Raw genomic sequence first — 16,886 nt, forward strand, 5'->3', positions numbered from 1 at the left:
AGCAGTAAATCTATGCACGTGTAAATGGGGTATGAAGTATAGATTAACACATTATTCTTTAAACCGTTACAATTTTCTAAATAATAATTTGGCCATCCATAAATGAATGTATAGATGGGTTTAATGTAGTTGTATTTGAAGTACAATCATTGCATCTAGGAGAAGCATTTAAAGACTACTTTTTATGCGAATACAACAAAAATAATTTGCCAACATGATTAATATAAACCACCACTAAAATTAGCACAAAAATAGTATTACTAACCATACAACTAGTAGGAAGAAGAGATCACTTCGATCGAGCACTTTACTATACGAGGAATTGATATTATAGTTAGGTATAAGAATGATTACTTCGGTGTTAGTTTTACAGTAGGTAATGACTAGATCAATGGAAGCGAAAATTTTCAAACCTCATGAGATCAATACACCATAGGTTTAAAGGTTTCTAAATAGCGCTTAAATTTTCCGTTTCCTGCATATTTTCGTTCGCGCCGAACGGAAGTAGGTACCGACCTAATGAAAAGCTATTCATATGATTTGTTGCAAACAATGTTTGTTTACTTTAAACTAGGCACATAATTTATTGCACTGGTTAAAATTAAGTTTGGCGATCATTTACGAATCTCAAAGCGAATTTTAATAAACCTATTGTTTGATATGCCAACAGAATAACAGTGTAACCTGTACCTACTACCTACCAACCTACCAATAATATAATTATGTTCTAGGAAGTTTTATACCAGTGGTGTACATCAGAGGGCAGATGAAGCTATCGTTTTTTGTTTTGATTTTTAATTTTATTCTTTTTTTGGGGGCTTTAGGTACATCTAACATTATTTTGACAAAATAATAAAAATGTAACAAATTTATATTGTTCTTCTTTATACTATTGCTATTTCTAAACTAAATAAGAATATAAATAGTAACAGCATGACTATTGAAAACATTCTCAAACTCACCATTTCGGTAAATTCTTCAAATAAGTAAATATCAAGTGACTGACTGTTCGGTATGATGTTTATTATATATTTGGCAATTCATTAATGAAGATGGTACCTAATTATATTTTTTTTGTGTCGAAAAAATAGATTTGTATTTTTTGACAAAGAAACGATTGACACGATCATTGTCAGATTACATACAATTTTATATAAAAATTTTCACTGTCGTAAGTTTAAACCGATTTATACGTGGATGCTTGAGTTTAATATGATTGGACGAATTATAGGCAGTGGCGCATTTAGTGACGTTTATTTTAGCCAGCTAAAATAAAAAAATAACAATCTTATTTTAATTTTCGATATTACTATATACATTCGGACAATTTATTATTATTATTATTATAACGTTTTTCTTAGCTCGTATTCTTATTTGTCCGGTGGTTGTTTGTCCGGTATAAAACTTTCAATCGATTTTTAACTAACTTGCCGACTAGCTATACATTTGAAACTTTTAGAATATATCAGAACACGATGCCAATGCATTTTTTAAATACTTTTAGCCATCTTTAAGTAGAATTGAATTCATTTTCAGTTAATTCAGATTTTGTATGAAAAGTTATTTCGAGACCATTATTGGTTGCTAGGGCTCTGGTGTCCTAGCAACTAAATTATTAATATATACTTGCGTTACTATGGAAATCAATATGACATGTCAAGTACATTTTTTTTGATCGTTTAAGCTAGTCAAGTCAAGTTTATATGGTTCAACAGAAAAATTAAAAACGCTGTATATAAAAAGTTCTTTTTATCTTGTAATTATTATTTTTACTTTGTGTTCGTTTGGTTTTTTATTACTTATCTTTTTTATATTTTTGAATAATTCAATAATTTTATGACTGGTTTGAACTGTAAAATTGTCTGACGAATCAAGTGCGTTACATGATCGCAAAGACAATCGCCACTAGTTACAGGTATAGATGAAGACTACGGATGAACACTGAATAAATGATCGGAAAAATCCACATATTCTTTTGGTTGACATCCGATTGAAAGTTATATATAAAAAAAATTAGAGGTAACATCACAATTAAATGTATGCACAATATTTGACACGACAAATTGGATGTGAAGTAGCTTTGTGATGACGTGGTTGTACCAGGTTTGCTCATCGCGTCAATCAAAACTCTCCCACTAGTTTATGGATTTTGTTTAGTGTTAGTTTGAATAGTCAAAATAGTAAAGTTTATATAAAGAGGCGAATCCGTGCGCCGTAGTCAATGTCGCCAGAATGTATTAGATAGAATATGGATGGATTTTTCACGTTGGAAAAATTGGTTAAACAGCCGATGTTTCAATTGAACCATATTTTATTATTTATTTTCAGATAAAAGTTAAGTTAAAAGAAAAATATTATGTCTTTTTTAGTTAAATGGGTCACAATACAATCGGTTAATGCATTTAATGTCAAGCGTCACGTCTTCGGAGAAATTCATTATTCTTGGGAATAAAATAAAACATTTTCACTTTATCCACGTAATTTAATAACGATCGGGATAGGTTTCGTCCGCTTAGGTGGTCGTTGTCGTATAACACACGTAGCCGGTCTTAATCGATATGAAAACGTGTCGGATAAATAGACATACACAATATGTTCAATTTACCTATTTTAATTAAAATTAATAATTACATTCACAATAATAGTATTTGGTACTTACCTATGCCAATATGTGTCATTATTATGACGACGTTATTTATTATAATTTTAAAACGTAAATATCTTTGATGTCAGTATGAATCCTTTCAACCCTCTCGCCGTAAAATCTTTCGTACTACACTTGAAACGGTACAAGTAGTTTAGCGTTCAAGCAAAGTTGTTTGCATTATTGTATGTACCTATGTACATATCTTGTGGCAAGAGACGTTTGATACTAGTGTACCTATATAAGGAACAGGTCTCTGATTCTGCGGCATCATTTAATTAAACACCTCCACGATGAGGGGTTGTAGTGCTTGTGTTTTAGTGGCCATTTTGGCAATAGGCAACTGTAATCCCTATGGATACCACCATGGCGTGAAAGGGGGAAGTAAAGCAAAAGCGCCAAGTAAGGACTAACTGCCTATATATTTTTCTATACACCGATAGCTATATGTATCAAATTCATTAATAAATAAATATGATGTATATAAAAATAAAATAATTTACTTATGTAAAATAAAGATTTAAGTAGGTACACGATAATAATAGAACACAATTCTTGGCGCAATTTGACACCTGTGTCATCGAAATTTATTTTGAAATAATATAAACATCTAATACCTACCAGATATAAATATTATACATTTTTAACGAGGTCGTCATTTTCAAAATAACTGAATAAAATATATACATAAATTATGGTAACTATATAAAAATTTATAATATGGTAAATATCAATAATTCGATTCTAAAATGATGAAATATAGTACCTAAGTAATTAATTGCGAAAAACCTAGTCATTATTATTTAAAATTGTGTTGTGATTTAAATTTGTGAGTTGATAAACTTTGGATAACTAACTCATATAAAACACATGAATATTATATAAATCTTTAGGATTATTTGTTTAACATCTACGCATAGATTTAAAATTTTGAAGTTTTGAAGACTACGATTTGAAAAGTTTACAGTCAGAGCGATTTTAAAAATGTTGATTTGCTGAATATTATTGCGTATTATATAATTCAATATCAAAATTATAAAAGTACATAAGTTTGATAAAAAAAATAAGTTTAATGCGGAAACGTACATTTTCATTCAACGATGAAAGTATCAAGTACTAGTACTAGTAATCTTAATATATAATATATATATAAATAATATAATATATATATATATATATATAAATATTATATAATATAATATTAATTATATAATATTATATTATATAATAAAAATTATATAATATAATATATATATAAATAATAATATATATAAATAATAAGAAAGTATCAAGTACTAGTAATCTTTTAATCCGGCTTAAAGCAAACAAACGTGTATCATTTAAAAATAAATATTTGTTATCAATTATTTAGAATTAGTCAATGTGTGTGCATTTTTATTTACGACTTAACATAATTATAAATATTTTTTTTAATAGTTTTTGTTGCATGAACAAAAAAAACTGCATATGATTTTTTTCTCCATTATTTGACGTACTATGACATTTTGATATAATTTGATAACATACAAGTGATGAATTTATTAAATTGGACAATTTTATGTAGATTCACAAAAAAATATTAAAATCTTCACACACTATTCTAATGAAAGTACTTATTACTGCCAAATAAAACATTTCCGTTATAAAAATATGTAGGTTATTCAAATTAATGAAATGCACACTCGGTATTATTGAAAACTTTGGAAAAATAATTGATTATTTTTAATGTGTACATAAAACATAGATTTACAGACAGTAATTAACTTGTTATGTGGTCTTTTTATCTATTTGCATCACTGAATTCATATGTATATACAGGAGGACCTCGACTTTCGCACATAATTGGTTCCTGAAAAGGTGTGCGAATGTTGAATGTTCGAAAGTAGAGGGAAGTAAAAAAAAATTAAATTGTGTGTATTTTGAAATATGTATTTATCAAGTAAATATAAGATGTTTAAGAGACATGTTTAAGTGGGGTTTGCGGATGTTTCCCTTAAAAAGTTATCAAGAGTTAACTGTTTGCCACTCTTCTTTTTCTTATTTTAAATGGTAAATTATTAACTTTACAATATTGCTTAACTGCTGGCACGAAATGTAAAGTGAACCAATCTTTTAATATTAACGCAGTAAACCCAGTTTTTTTTATCTTTGTTTGATTACTGGAAGCAATTCTTTATCCTTCCCTTTCAATGCCCTGGGATTTTCTGGTTGATAAATTAACATTGGCATCAATTTTAAATCACCAGCCAAGTCTCCACCAAGAAGCAATGTCAATCGGTTTTTAGAAGGTTTATGCCAAGGGGCAACTGATTCTTCCTTAGATAAGAATGTACGACTAGGCATTTTTTCCAAAATAAACCTGTGTCATCTACATTAAATATTTGACTAGAAGAATATTCTACATCTTCAATAATTTTGGATAATGAGACAATAAATTCTCCGCGAAAATCAGCCGATTCTCCAGTGAATTTAATATAAACCAATCGTTACTTACTTGAAAAATCGTGTTAGAATCTTCTTTTAATCTAGCCTTCCAATCTTTGTGCAAACTAAGAGCCTTCGCTTGAATAATTGAAATATTCAGAGGGACATCTTTTTGATGTTGGTCGTCGATCCATGATGACAAATATTTTTCCATTTCATCCATAACTATGCCGTGTCTTTTGGAAACAACCTTTAAAGATATATTTCCACAATTTTGAACGTATTCCTTAATTTTATTTTTATTTTTCAAAATTGAACATATCGTAGTAGACCTGTTTGTATCATACGAACGTCCGATTGAAGAAAAAGATTCACCGCAATCAGAACGTCGTGTGAAGTTTATAAGTCATTGATTTCTCTTTGTTCGTATCAACACTGCAGTTTTTCTGTTTCTCACTCTTGTTTATAAATCTTTAGGGTGAAATATTTCAAATGAATAAAATTAGCAAAACGCACAACATAACACGCCCGCACGCGCTCCTGCGCAAGACAAAACCTATCCTAGCTAGCTCACAAGCAAAGTGACGAGTGCGAGCAGGATGCAAGTGACGCAAGAAATGCACTTGCTTGTGAGCGAGCGAGAAGGGGATATCTTAACCCCACGGCCAACGCGACGTTTAAAAAAAACGATTTTTTTTTAAATGTGCGAAATAACGAATTGTGCGAAAGTCGAACGTTCGTAAGTCGAGGTCCGCCTGTATTATAATTTTACAGAATTATTAGCTTATAACGTGATATGAGCAGATTTCTCGGAATTAAATGCCTTATCTTTCGTAATTTATTTTCGTAGAAAATCGTTCACCACGCCTATACGATTTTAGTATGTATGAGTTTTGTTTCTTAGTATGGCATGGAGCTTTCAATGATTTATTCACACATTGATACTCCGAGCTTTTTTATGTGGCGCGTGTAATATACAGCGCAAGCTTTTATTCGCCATTGTCATGTATATTGATTGTTTGCCCTTGAAAACATAAATTATCATACACATCACTTTTTAAACTGCGTTCCACGATCTTCGAACGAATTAACAATTTAAATTTAAAATTATTGAAAATATTATCGTCTACGGCAAGATTTCATTAAAATCTAAATTGTGGTAGGCATATAATTTTAAATAAATCTGAGATTATGTGATGTTATAGATTATACATGAAATAATATTTACACTATTATTATTATGACAAAACTACTACAATCAATATGATATTTTCTTACCTTCGCAAAATCTTATTTTTTTTTCAAATTGAATTTTTTATTTACTTCAATAAAATAGGTGCTCCTATTCACATAACAATATTCCCCTTACCGCATAGGGTGCCATATATGGCCGCTGCACAAAATAATTTTTTTGGGTGTTACGAAAATCATTTATCGTTTTACTGCATATAGAACCATATCGGGCAATATTCATCTATCGAATACTGCCACCTAGCGGTCACTAACAGAATTTTTCACTCAGTTATAGCAATTTCAAACTGCAACGACAACACGTGTTATTTGTTGCGTTTTTAAGCGGCTATTTCAGTGCAACTGTGTACAGTATGAGCGAAAAAAAAATATTTCATAAGATCAGATATTGCTGAACACAACTGTAATATTTTGGTAAGTATTTCTGTTTCAATCATTATTATAATGTGATGTTTATGTAAGGACAAATCTGGCACTATATGCATTGAAGACTATATGTATACGGCCATATCTGGCACTACATGCATTAAAAGTTATTTTTATATTTTCCACATTTGGCACTACATGCATTAAAGGTTATTCTATTAATAAACTTTCTTTATGAAGAACTAATGACGGTGTTTTTTTTCGTCACATCGAACTAGATGCTGGCAGATTCTATGGGAATGGAATTTTAGCATGGAACATGCTTTAGTCCTTTTTTAGTCCGTTTAGACCACCCGGGCGGATTCATTATGAAAACATTTCACAGCATTGCATTGCGGTAATGAAAACGAAAATAACACGAAAGTAGCGCGGGCCGCGAGTGGCTTTAGAGTTCACTTGGTCGCGAACGGCGCTTCGGCAATGGCGTGTGATCCGCACCCCGCAACCTCAATTCCATCGACAAAATTGATTCAAAAAATATTACTTATTTCAGCTATCATAAGCCCATATCCATTACTTCTAGCGATTATATATATACTATATGAATTTATAAATTTTAGTTTTTAGAAAAGTAAAATTGATTAAATCCTTTGGATTCGGTTACTTTAACAAATACATTTTTTTCGAATTTGGACAACCAGCATTCAGAGAATCAGTAGGCAAAGCATGTTCCATGTTTAATAATTTTAGCCGTCAGGGTTTAAGTAATCATCATTTGAGGGGCAAACTGCTTTGCCGAGTTTCATATTGCCTAATTTCTGTTTTCTTTTTATTTCACAATTTTCTATTTCATTCATGTTTTTTATCCTCAATGCATGAGGTGCCAGATATGGGTACATTGTTAATATTATCGTGACTGCATGTAGTGCCATATATGGCACAATTAATTATCTTTTAAATATACTATAAATAATACAGCAAAAATTTTTTAATTATTTTTTACTAACCTTTCCAACCATGATTCATAACATATATTTTTTTCAAAACGAAAAAAAAACCCATGCGGTAAGGGGTTAAATATTTTCTGAACCGAATCCGATGTGGGCATTTCAGGCCGGAAACCATGAGTTTGGACCGGGCCTTCTTATAGTAGATCAATTAAAAATATAAATAACATCGAGGCTGTTTGGTAATCAGATAATGATAGACTTTCAATAAATTGTAGAAGAATTTTGTCGGGGATGTAATCAAACAATTGGGGTTTTATCGTTAAAATCCGGCATCCTAATATGCATATTATTATATAAAAAATAAAGTAGGTAGGTCCCCAATATTGAAGAAAATAAATAGATACTCGAAAAATATAACTATAATAAGTCATGGCCTTAGTAATTTATAAAAATAATTCTTTAAAGTTGCAATAACAATATTGTCCTTTCTCTAATAAATAATCACAAACATTAAATTGTTATTTCTGTGATAACTAACAAATTAAGGTCTCAACCTTCGTAGTGTTATGAAGAGATCTTGAGATGAACCTTGATCAGGAAGTCCTTTCTTTTCCGGAACTGTATGCTCTATGTTATGATCAGCAGTTTGCCTTTAAATAGTATAATCCTTATTGACCCTGCAAATACTCATAACATTATCTTTTTTCCCCTTTCAAACGTTTTCATACAATAGATTTTCCGACGAGTTTTTAATGCGAATATATTTCCGTTCACATCTAGATTTATACAGCAAAAAATGCTCAATGCAATAGGATGCACAAGAAGTCGTTATAACATTTTATTAATTAAAGCTATCAAAATTCAAAGGTAAGTTATCACAATTTTAGTGTCATTGGTTTTATTACTTTTTCGCGCTATTGTATATATATATATTGTGTTGGTTTAATGCTAAATAAATTCTAGACCAAATTATTATCATTATTTGATTTCTTTTACGTAAATTAATGTATGGTGCTTGATTTAAATTTTGGTACATACCTAAATAATTATTAAAATTTCATTTCTTTTTTTATGTATCAATGAGAAAAAACCGTTTGTTAAATTGGTTGATAATAAAAATGATAAAACTAATGAGTCACCTATTACTATTTTATTTATTAATTATCTGACATTTAATGCGATCTGGTTATAAAAACCGGATACTTACGTAGGTTACGTTATTTATTATAACTACCCGGTACGGCGAAGAACCCAGAAGGTTCAAATTACTCTTATGCAGCAAAATTTTCTATGCAGTATATATTTTTTCGAATAGATTTTACCTACACATATTTATATATTCCTTATTTGAAATAATACTACCCTGTAACTTTAAAATTAATATTGTTTTTTGAACACTCATTTTTTCTATATTTTTCCCAAGTTGATATGTATAAGTACCTAATTAATAATACATTTTGTAATAAATAACATGTCTAGAAAAACGTAATTAATATTAATATATAATAATATAGAACGATTGCACATAATTTATATCTAATATAAAATTCATTTGTGTTTACAAGTAAAAAGACTGCCGAAGATTTTTTAGATCATCTGATACAATAATAATAATATGTGATTTATATTCCTTGAATGCGGCAAGTTTGACCTATAACGTAACGTTTCATTGAAAAAAACAGTTCTATTTATAACAGCGATTTAAAGATTCATGCAGTTCTAATCATGTTTTTGTTCTCTCGGATGTTTTTTTTATTTTAGTAATAATTAATGAAAAACTATGATTCTTTAAAAAAAAATAGATAATTATATGACTTTATTTTATTACTTAAATTCAACAACTAGACGTAGGTTTAAATAATTGTGCATTTTATAGTAATGAAAACAATATTTCATCTATGCATGTGAGTATTGATGTTATTATTAATAATTATAAGTAAATATAAGCGAATATGCGTATATTATGCAGATAATACAGGCGAGTGCACTTATTAGTGATTTTTTTTAAAAGAAAATATGATTATAAATACTTAGTATATTTCTCACGGTATAATGCCAAAGTTTTATCCACTTTTACTATACTTACTGGAAAATATTCTAACTCAATTACCTACGTACCTACATAGTTTGTTGTATGAAGCACTGTTCTTGTTCTTGTTCGATCTTTTTTTCTTGTAAAAATAATGTTAACAATGACATAATTTTTAGAAACGCTAGTTTCTAGGCACTTTTTGAATTTTGAGAAAATCTAGCGTTTTTCTCTGCTATCTACTTTATTGTCTTACCCTATATTTTTCCGAATGACAGTTGGCAACACTAGTCGTATATACGCTGAAACGCATAGATAGACATTTTATATTTTCGTACTGAAAAGGTATTATTGTTCGTAAGCCATACTGACATTTACAGTGTTAAGAAAAACCCAAACTTTTTTAAAGGTCGTGTCAATAGGAAACAAGACAAGTCATCGTTATTACAACACGGCGTGGCTCGCGTTGGCGTCCATCTATTGTTTCGTTTTTTGTTATTATAAATTACCATTTATTACACTTGAAATAATAATTATTATAATTTGCCAGCCGTCAAACAGAATTTTCTGAATATCCTATTAATATACTATAATATATTATAAAATAAACATAATAATATATCAATGAAACATTGTCACGATTAATAATGTTAGGTCAGGTTATGTTTACGTATAGCGTGATAACTAGGTATTTATACAGAAACTAGTTTTTCATTAAAAAATATGTACTTATGATGAAATTCTTACATTTTTTTTTGTTTCCACTGAAGTATGATGTAATCTTCAGCACACCTTTTTATCCAAACACAGCTTCTTATAACTCGGTAATGGATTATTGTATTAAATAAATTAACGATTGTAATAAAATAATATGTATGATATTTTTATCATAATAAAAATATTAGCAACTACTTATCTCAGTCAGTTTTATATATCGTGTATCGTACATAATCAAGATGTAACTTGCCTTAAATTATACTTTATATAGGTAGTTATAATAACAGAGTACCTTCAACTATTCTAGTAATACGTAAGTAGGTATGTGATTTCAGACATAAGGCTATAAATAGTTGCTATAATATCTATTAATTGTTGAATTGGGTTGATAAATAGTTGAAGTATATTATTTCAAAATTGCTCTTTCAAGTAAAACGTTTGGTACAAAAGCCTATGGCCTGTTTGTATGAAAAACAGCAAAATTGTATAAAAAATATACCTAGTCGTACATATGTATTGTATTTAAATTTATTGTATCATGATGTTAATATGACATATATTTTATTTTTTCAGTCAATCCCATAACTGATAACAGCGATGCAATTGTGTTCGAGCATCCATCTAACGATGATGATGATGCTAGGGCCGGAGCCTTTGGTGCATCTGGAAGTTACTCACATGCTAGCGCTTCAAGTTCTGCATCAGCAGGTGGTGGTGGATTCGGTTATGGAGGTTCTAAAAAGCCATCAGGTTACGGTGGCACAGGCGCAGGACATATTGGAGGACTAGGATCAACTGGTGGAGCCTTTGCTTCATCAAGTGCTGGCAGTCATGGGACATCGGGAATCGGTCTGAGTGGGTCACATGGTTCAATAGGTGGAGTAATCGGAACCAATGGAATATTTGGGGAATTATCTACTACTGGATCTAACGGAGCTCACGGAGGGTCATATAGTGCTGGGAGCCATTCGTCAGCTGGTGCGTTCGGTGGTGTTTCCTCTGGAGGATCATCACATGGGTTTGGAGCCGGCATTATGATGATTACTGGTTCCGGTGGCGCACAGTCCCATTCAGAATCTGGTTTATATACAGGATCTACAAGCGTTGGTGGATCTGGCTCTCAAACTTCTCATACAGGAATTTTAGGAAGTGGAAGCCACGGTAGTTCTGGTTCAGGTTCATACAGTGGATCTACATCGGGAGCAGGTGGCTTTGGTAGTCTTGGTATCGGCAGCACTGGTGGAAGTACAGGAAATGACCACACTGGGCATGGAGTTTCCGGTTCCGGTAGCTTTGGGTCAGGTACGCCTACATCAGGTGGATTAGGATTTGGATCAACTGCAGGAGGAACTTCGGGAGTTTTTACTGGGATCTCTACAGAAGGACACCAAGGAAATACTCATACTTCAACTGGAACAATCTCTAGTACCGGAACAAAAGATAATAGTTTTGGATCAACATCTTCTGGAATTAATATTTCTGGTGGCATTTCTGGTTCTGGACAGCCTGGTAAATATAATGGTGGATTTGGTGGTGCACCTGGAATATTGGGTCTCCAAGAAAAAGAAGGTTTTGGTGTAGGTAAGAAACCAGACGGCGAAATTAGCACGGGCGGGGGTAATATTCATATTGGTATTCCTAATGTTGGTATTATGTCAAATGTCAATGCGGATGCAGGAAGCCATTCCGGTAGTGTACCAAATTCAGGATCTTTGACTGGCATAGTTTTGGATAAACCTGGAAAGTATACAGGTAGTTTTGGTGGTGCACCCGGAATATTGGGCCACCAAGAAAAAGAAGGTTTTGGTATTAATACAAAACCAGGTCATGATGGAGTTTCAGGTGAAAGTGCCACTGGGTTGAATTCATTTGCTGGGTCTAATGTCAATACAGGGTCTGGAGGACACTCTGGATCTGGCTCATATAATAGCGGATCAAATATAGGATCAACATCCAGTTCAGATAAGCCTGGGAAATATACAGGAAGTTTTGGAGGCGCACCCGGAATATTGGGCCACCAAGAAAAAGAAGGTTTTGGTATTAATACAAAACCAGGTCATGATGGAGTTTCAGGTGAAAGTGCAACTGGCTCGAATTCATTTGCTGGGTCTAATGTCAATACAGGGTCCGGAGGACACGCTGGATCTGGCTCATATAATAGCGGATCAAGTATAGGATCGACATCCGGTTCAGATAAGCCTGGGAAATATACAGGAAGTTTTGGAGGCGCATCGGGAATATTAGGTCACCAAGAAAAAGAAGGTTTCGGTGTCAATAAAAAACCAGATCATGACGGGAGCTTAGGAGGAAACATTCATGGGGGTTCAATTAATTTTGGACTCGGTTCTACTACCGGTTCAAATTACAATGCAGGCTCTGGAGAATATTCCGGATCTGGTGCACACAATAGCGGAACTACTGGCTCTCTAAGTAGTCTAAGTGGTTCGACACAAACAGACAAATATACCGGGAGCTTTGGTGGGGCACCAGGGGTATTGGGTCTCCAAGAAAAAGAAGGGTTTGGAATAAACAAAAAACCTGATAATGGCGCAATAGGTGGAACTGTTCATTTAGACACGCCAGCTTTTGGAAATGGACCCCTCTACTCAGGATCAAGTGTTGTTGGTGGATCATCGGAAAGTCACCCAGGATCTGGACTTACTAGCGGTGGAAGTATCACCGGCATTCATATAACAAGCGGATCAACTGAACCACATTCAACATCAACGATAGAAACTGGGTCATCACATTATACCGGTACTTTTGGTGGGTCTTCTGGAAGTAATGGAGAACAAAAAAACGAAGGTTTTGGAATATCAAATACAGGAACTACAGGCAGCACCGTACATACCACAGGAACTGGAGTACACTCTAGCAATATTGGCTCTGCCGACTACTCTGGAACAAATCAACAGCAAAGTAGCATTGGACAAGTTTCTGGAACTATTCCTAATCAACACAGTCAAGGATTTGAAATAACTGTAACAAAAGATCAACCCGGTACTCTTACTCTTTCGAGTGGAAATTTGGTAGGTGGAATTGGAGGTGGAATATTGTCTGGTGCCTCTGGTTCCAGTTATGGCCATAACGAGGGAGGAAGCTTCGGCGTTGGAGGCAGTTTAACTGGAGATAAAGAAAACAACGGAGGATATCATCATGCCCATGGCGGAAGTGATGGCACAAGTGGAAGCAGTATCGCCTCTTCTGGTAGCTATTCAGCATCTAATATTGGAGCAAGTTCCAATCCATCAATTCATTCAGATACAGGTAAATATACTGGTAGCTTTGGTGGAGCACCAGGTATTTTGGGGGAACAAAAACCTGGCATTGCAGTAACTGAAGAACATAAAATTTCATCAGGCGGATCACAAATAGAAATAACAGGAATCACTGGTCAAACTAACCATGGTGATGGACATTACTCTGGAGGATTTGGAGGAGCACCGGGCGTCATTTCAGCTTCTGGCCCAGCATCAAACCTTGGACCCGTAGGCATCGGACATACAGGTACCATATCATCAACTGGAAGTTTATCCGGATCGACAAATTCACAAGGAACTGACATTCATGGATCCGGTGTAAATGTTGGATTTACTAGTGGAGGGCAACTAAGTCATGACTCTGGATCAATTTCACATACCGGTTTAGGAGCAACAGGGTCATCGGGAAGTTTTTCTGGATCAAAAGACTCACATGGAACTGATATTCATGGAGCAGGCATAAATGTTGGATTTACTAGTGGAACTTCAGATGCAGGTGCAGGTGCATCTACTTCATCAGGAAGTTACAGTGGATCAAATGATTCACAAGGAAGTGGCGTTCATGGATCAGGAATAAACTTTGGTTTCACCGGCGGAGCTCCACTAAGCCATGCATCTGGAACTATTTCTGGTGATGGAGCGACAGGATTGTCAGGAAGTTTGTCTGGATCAAAAGACTCACACGGAACTAGTATTCAAGGATCAGGCATAAATGTTGGATTTACTAGTGGTGGTCCATTAAACACCGGTTTTGGATCCACTTCAAATGCTGGGGCAGGTGCAACAGGATCTTCGGGAAGTTTGTCTGGATCAAAAGATTCACAGGGAACTGATATTCATGGATCAGGTATAAATATTGGTTTGACTAGCGGAGGAGCATTAAGCCATGGATATGGCTCTAATTCAAATTCAGGAGCTACTGCATCATCGGGAAGTTATGGTGGTTCAACAGGAAGTCACGGAGGCTCAAGTCATGGATCAGATGTTAATTTCGGAGCAGACCATGGGGGAGATCAAGAAGGTGGCGAAATCGATGTAGGCGGACCTTATGGAGGATATCATGGTAACGAACATAGTTCTGCCGAGGCTGGTGCGGGGGCCTTTGCTAGCGCTGGGTCTGGATCAGGCGATTATGGCGGATATGGATCTCACAAGGGGCATGGAGTGAAAGGATCTTATGGAGCGCATGGAGGACTTGGGGGACTCAGTTTATTAGCTGGCGGAATCTCTAGTTCACATGCCAGTGCACATGCAAGTGCTAGCGCGAGCGCAAGCTCCGGATCAAGTAAGTACTCAAAGATTTTTCAAATGCCACCACCAACTCATTAATAAAAATTACATTTTAAAGTAGGTATAGATAACATATCATCGTATGAGTATGTGGATACTGATAGTATTGAACAAGATCTTTCAACAACTTTATTGGGAATTTTTATGATAATTACCCAATAAATAAGTGTTGAATTATTAAATTTGTAAAATATATAATTCATTAAAAAAAATACTGTTTTATTTCAAAAAATATGTGAAATAAAAGAACACAATTTTTCTTATAAAATTAGTTAAACATCTACTTTGTAATAAATAATCTTTAACGATAAAGTCTTAGGTTAAAAAATATAAATGTGAACAAAAAAAAGAGCTTATGATTTTTCTTTAGAGTTTAGACCTTGAAATACCCAATGAATCGACAACATATTGATAACAGCTTAAGTTGATGTAACAATATTGAATAGTTATTAAAAATAAAAAGAATATTATGATTTTTCATTATTCAATAGATTTCAATAAAAATGTCATTAAAACAATGTATGTTCTATTGTTTCAGGTTATGGTCACAAAGGAGGGTACGGCTTATCTGTGTTTGGTTTTTAAACAGTTTAATGTTTAGAAATACATACATCCTGATCTATTAATTTAAGTATTATTTGTATGTACTGTTAAGCGTATATTTAAGATGAATTGTGATAACAATATTGTAATCTCTGCAGATTTCCGCATACTTGTATTATTAATAAAGAACAATATTATAAACAGGTATTTTTATTATATTATTTTTATATTTAACGACCCATATCCTTAAATATTCAGACAATTAATTTGATTTGTTTAGCCATTTCCACCATACCTACAATACCACTGGGAATGAATTTGTCATGGAATTTACAAAAATATCATAGTCAATCAAGTAGGCATTTTTTATTTGTACACATTGTCAGGGGCGGCTCTACATTAAGGTTCATAGGGACCATCCCCACATAGTTGTCATGTCAAAAATACACATCCGATATTTTTATAATTATAATAATTACAATTACATGATTAAATCAACTATTTAATTTATTTTATCCTTATAAACCCGTCATAATATATAGAGATACAAAAATGTCGTTCTACAAATAATGTGAATGCATAAGCGTTAGTATACGGATACTGGGGAGGGAATGAAATAACCACTAGGTGAGTAAAAATGCCTGATGATTTGTTATAAGACTTTAATAATGACTATCATTAATTATGTTAATATCCGCATAATATAATCCGCATATAATTATGTTAATATTGCAAGCTTTTTAGATGCGATTAAGTAACGACTCAGATAATCACATTATTTATTCTGAAAAATTACTCATTTCTTCATTAATAAAATCATATTATTATAAGTAGCTTGGAATATAATGTATAATATGAGAAAGTAGGTAGGTGTCTATATTTAATAATTAATGGCTAAACCCCACCATCTAGAAAGTCATTGAGCCGCCACTGCACATTGTTATCTGGACATACACTTTTATTGAGAATGTCGTTAAACCAAAATTTTCCCGTTTTCAGATTTAATTAACACTCATATTGGTACACGTCGAAAAAGTAATACATAATACGACATAAATCATTGACATATTACGTAAAAATAGTTGCTTTATTATTTTCACCCATGTAAATATCTGTTGATAACTCAACATATTATTAGTATGCATGAATCGTTGTTAATCTTTTGTTCAATACATATAGTGATAAATTGGATAATCAAATATATTTACATACTCCGCAAAGAAAAGATGGTTGATAATATTATTTGACATCAATCTATTCACCCCGTCCAGTTAATTAGTATGGTAACATACATATTAATTCACTTTTCAAAGCCTAGAATCTCGGGGTCTTGATCGATTTTTTAATTATTAATATGATGCAATTTGCCCACACATTTATCAGGAACAATCTTACAATAAAACTTTTTACTT

The 16,886-nt window shown here is 32.8% G+C and overlaps 1 protein-coding gene across 1 annotated transcript; it reads left to right on the plus strand.

Annotated features, from left to right (window-relative positions):
• Nucleotides 1-2,913: 2,913 nt before the first annotated feature.
• On the plus strand, nucleotides 2,914-15,675 carry LOC147072173 (uncharacterized). Its single transcript, XM_085947734.1, has 3 exons — nucleotides 2,914-3,046; nucleotides 10,955-14,926; nucleotides 15,470-15,675. The coding sequence occupies exons 1-3, from the start codon at nucleotides 2,938-2,940 to the stop codon at nucleotides 15,514-15,516; spliced, it is 4,128 nt and encodes a 1,375-aa protein (XP_085803860.1). The 5' UTR covers nucleotides 2,914-2,937; the 3' UTR covers nucleotides 15,517-15,675.
• The last annotated feature ends 1,211 nt before the right edge of the window (nucleotides 15,676-16,886 follow it).

The sequence above is a fragment of the Rhyacophila brunnea genome, unplaced genomic scaffold, assembly GCF_057557595.1.
Source record: "Rhyacophila brunnea isolate RB1 unplaced genomic scaffold, BYU_Rbru_1.0 scaffold_2, whole genome shotgun sequence".
Lineage (NCBI taxonomy): Eukaryota > Metazoa > Arthropoda > Insecta > Trichoptera > Rhyacophilidae > Rhyacophila > Rhyacophila brunnea.

Coding starts and splice junctions, on each gene's coding strand:
- LOC147072173 (XM_085947734.1), top strand. CDS start 2,938: ATGAGGGGTTGTAGTGCTTGTGTTTTAGTGGCCATTTTGGCAATAGGC. Junction 3,047..10,954: donor AAGTAAAGCAAAAGCGCCAA/GTAAGGACTAAC, acceptor TTATTTTTTCAG/TCAATCCCATAACTGATAAC. Junction 14,927..15,469: donor GAGCGCAAGCTCCGGATCAA/GTAAGTACTCAA, acceptor CTATTGTTTCAG/GTTATGGTCACAAAGGAGGG.